The sequence below is a fragment of the Olea europaea genome, chromosome 19 (genome assembly GCF_002742605.1).
Source record: "Olea europaea var. sylvestris chromosome 19, O_europaea_v1, whole genome shotgun sequence".
NCBI lineage: Eukaryota > Viridiplantae > Streptophyta > Magnoliopsida > Lamiales > Oleaceae > Olea > Olea europaea.
In genome coordinates, this window is record NC_036255.1 from 6,797,550 (window position 1) to 6,801,531 (window position 3,982).

Below are 3,982 nucleotides of genomic sequence, written 5' to 3' on the forward strand. Positions count from 1 at the left end.
GTGAAACCGAGCCTCGAGTCTAGCCACGGACGGTCCGAGCCCACAAGCCAATTTGCCATCCCTAGGTATGCCAAGAATCATATTAATGTTGTGAATGATAAGTAGATGATTTGTCACTATTAGATATTAAGAAATTATGATCTACGTTTCATTCAATTAAGTTGATAATGAAATTCTTGGCCATAGTATGCTCATAAGTCAAAAAAAGCTTTTGACTTATATTGACTTAAGAGTTTGATAAACGATATGATCTATAATTGAGATTGACACATATTCATATATCGTAATTGATCGAATCGTATTGATGAAGGGATTATAGTATAACTATAAATGAACAAGTTTAGTTTGTCATACCACATTAGACTTTCAATCACATGTATTGCCCTGACATGCCATATGTTAATCTGAGACAAGAACGTGAATTAATTACATTGAATTACTTATTAATGGGCCTAATTAATTAATTGAATGATTAATTTATGGACCAAGTCTGATTAATTAGATTAATTGAATATTGGACTAAGTTAAGTTTAATAGACGAGCCAACCCACTTGGATTTCTATTAATAAACTACTAGGGTTTGAGAAGACACATTATACATTCATTATCTTACTAGTACAAGAAAAGAAAAATCGTGATTCTCTCATTCTTGTTTTCTTGTGTGGATTACGATTAGATACTGAACAATTGAACAATTATGATGTGTAAATCATGATTGTATGTGTTCCAAGATTGCCAAAAAAATTAGCAGAATAAAGGTATAATTTTTGTTACAATTTCTACCTAAACAAACACACACGCACACACACATCATTGGTGAAAAGTACAATTGTTTAAATTTCACTAAATATGATTAAGTAAATTCCCATAAAAAAACATTTATGAAAAACTAAACACAGAAACAAAGAAATTAAAGTCACTTTTAAGTTATTCATAAGATTTTGACAATATAATACGCTAGAAAAGAAGGATTCTACACACACAATTAAAATGCTTGATCGTTATGGAAATGACCAACTCCTGCAGATAATTTGTTCACACTCAGAACATTGGTGAATCAGAATTCGAAGAATTCACCAAATTGAGAATACTATTCCAATAATTCTTGTCATTACCACTGCCACTAGGGCCGCCACCGTTATCCGACTCTCCCCCACCATCGCCGGATAAACTGCAGTCATCTCCAGAGAAACTGTGGTCAGCACCGGCAGTACTTAACAGAAGGTCTGTGAATCTCTGCACAAAGTTTCCACTTGGAATATGCTCAGAATTTACCCTAAGAGATTCTGATTCCCATGCATTTTCCACTGGCAAAGAAATGTCATGGATTCCTGAGGTAAATGACACTGAATTTGCAATCCCATCTCTGTATTCGGGTAAATTTGTTGAGTTCCCGAAGCCTTTCCAATCTTCTTCACCCTCTTCTTTCATGATTCCGGTCTCAGAGGACCCCGAGGAGTTTCCCACAAAGTCAACGAATGCTGTCGAATTCTCTCCAATTCCGGTGGTGGACATAGGCGGTGCATTCTCCGAATAGCTAAGTGTAGAGGTGGGGGATTCAAGTTCACAACCAAGTCCCACCATAGCACCACCACCATTCCATGCCTTAAGTATGTCGAGACACCGGGCTGGGCCGGGCAGACCGACAGGCTTGTTCATTGGGCTGGAAGTACTCGGGCTAAATTCGGACGAACGTAACTTGGATTGTCTAACAAGTCGTGCTTCTGCCTCTAGACGGGCACTCTCCCATTGAGCCATATGGCTAAGATTTGCTGCATTTTTTGACTGACCATCGCTCAACTTGAGAGCATCATTTTTTGGCTTGTGGGTCACCGGATCAATCCCCATTTTGTCCAATCTTTTCTTCAGATGTGTATTCCAGTAATTCTTGATTTCATTATCTGTTCTTTTGGGCAAATGTGTGGCTATAGCCGACCATCTGAGGAAAAAGACAATCTTAAAAATAACAAAAAGTGCCAAAAACTCAGACAACAAAAAAACAAAAACCCTATAAAACAAATTCCCCCCTTTGGGTCTCAAGTTAAAACAAGAAGAAACCCTCTTTTTCTATGTTAATGTGAAGTAAATACAAAAAAAGACGTATTGAAAAATACCGTAGAAAATACGTCGTGCGAATCTGAAATACTAAATTCTAATTTAGACATATTTGAATGACAGGATCGAATTTCTGCAATTTGTATTGACATTGGCTAAAAATGCGAATTTGCAGAGGTACTAAATGATGCTTGCCACTCATCAAAACTCTTAAATTGGAGAAAAACTTTGGTGGGATGATGTGTGACTGTCAAATAGGGAGCCAACACGTGGCACACCCTCACTCAATGAATTGAGGCTACCTTGGGGCTTGAGATGGAAAGAGAAAAAAATTAAGTTTAGTTACAATAGACCACCCAATAAGGTGATGACTTCTCATTCAACGATCACACCACAAAATTTTTCTCCTTAAACTGGCATGATGGTATGTCGATGTTAGATTGGACTCGACACCTAAATAAATGAGATTAAATCTTTTTTTTTTACTTATTTAATACAAACCAATCTGTACTATAAGTTTAGATGAACACGATATGCTAATCTTACTGAAGTCAAGACTCAAGATTATGAGTTTTTCTCATAATTTTTTTTTTTTAAATAGATAAGAATGATTAAAAGCAAAAACCTGTTTCCTAGGAGGGCATGGAGTTGAATGATGGTCTGTTCTTCTTGTAAACTGAACTTCCCTCTTTTAATATCAGGTCTCAAATAATTAGTCCACCTCAATCTGCAACTCTTGCCGCATCTCTGAAGCCCTAAAAACAAAATCCTTAAAATATTCAGTGAAGATTATTAAACAGTCAATTTGTGTTCTTCCGAACGGGAACTGACCAGTGTTATAAACAAGATTTCAGTTTCTTTTTCATCCTTTATTCATTTAATTAATGTGCGCCTCACTGAACAAACCATAACACAAGGACAACTTTGTTTGATACAGTCAAGTCAAGGACCATACAGTCCATCTTAAAAATCAATGATCCAAGAAATGAGTAGATAATTACCAGCCTTTGCCGGCAAAGCTCGCCAGCTTCCATGGCCATGTTCTTCAACATAAGCAAGAAGCTTCTGATCCTCTTCAGGTGTCCATGGCCCTTTCTTCAAACCAACTTTATCACAACATGGAGATCGACCCATTGGCAGTTCAAATTTTATCAACAAAAATAAGTTTTCTGGCTTTTGCCTTTTAAAGTTGTAATTCGAGAGAGTAAGGCGAGAGCAGACGGAGCAGTAAATGAGGAAAGGGCGAAGAAAGGTCAGCGACAAAGACGGGTTAAATAATAAATATGATGGGAGCAAGTGTGAAATTACAGGATTAGATAGAAATTTATTGCAGAATTTACTAAAACTTTTATTATTGGGTCCTAAAAGTTAAATGACCTCGTTGCAATTATATTATGGCTATAATTTATCAATAAAAGTTGTATTAGTTTTATTTTAAAATAATATTATGCGGTCCCACTGATGTTATCCCCAATCTACGTGACGTTAGATGATAGGTTAAATGAAACATGATATTAACTGAGTCATTTAATTTCATTTATCATTTAACATCACATTAATGTCACCTACACTGGGGTTATAATTTCAGTGAGACTAAATAGAATTACTTTTTATTTTATGTGAATATGTTCATGTTTTTTAAATGTGTATTTAGTACATAATAATTGCGAGTTAACAAAATATTATGATTTTTTTTTTTTTTTTGCCTTTCTGAATAGTAACACCGTCGAGTGTTCAAATGAACAAGTCATTAAGAATGTGAATCAATCAATATGAATATAGAAAGTAATGATATTCTCATTCACTTGAACCGTGTGGAAGAGGATTAGTGGTTAGACATGAGGACCAAAACAAGTCAATAAAGCTCCTGTTTGAGCTCCATTATAATTGAATTTTGGAGAAAATGTATTTTAGAGTAGTAATTTTT

General features: G+C 35.4%; 1 protein-coding gene across 1 annotated transcript; it reads right to left on the bottom strand.

Annotated features, from left to right (window-relative positions):
* Positions 1-903: 903 nt before the first annotated feature.
* On the bottom strand, positions 904-3,315 carry LOC111368629 (transcription factor MYB16-like). The gene is made up of 3 exons (XM_022989982.1): positions 3,057-3,315; positions 2,681-2,810; positions 904-1,939 (listed from the first exon to the last, which is right to left on the bottom strand). The coding sequence occupies exons 1-3, from the start codon at positions 3,187-3,189 to the stop codon at positions 1,042-1,044; spliced, it is 1,161 nt and encodes a 386-aa protein (XP_022845750.1). The 5' UTR covers positions 3,190-3,315; the 3' UTR covers positions 904-1,041.
* Positions 3,316-3,982: the final 667 nt, after the last annotated feature.

Bases quoted from the DNA above. Each gene is read 5' to 3' on its own strand.
- LOC111368629 (XM_022989982.1), bottom strand. From the start codon at position 3,189: ATGGGTCGATCTCCATGTTGTGATAAAGTTGGTTTGAAGAAAGGGCCA. The intron at 2,811-3,056 runs GTAATTATCTAC...TTTTGTTTTTAG, and splicing joins AGCTTTGCCGGCAAAGGCTG to GGCTTCAGAGATGCGGCAAG. The intron at 1,940-2,680 runs GTTTTTGCTTTT...CTTTTTCCTCAG, and splicing joins CATGCCCTCCTAGGAAACAG to ATGGTCGGCTATAGCCACAC.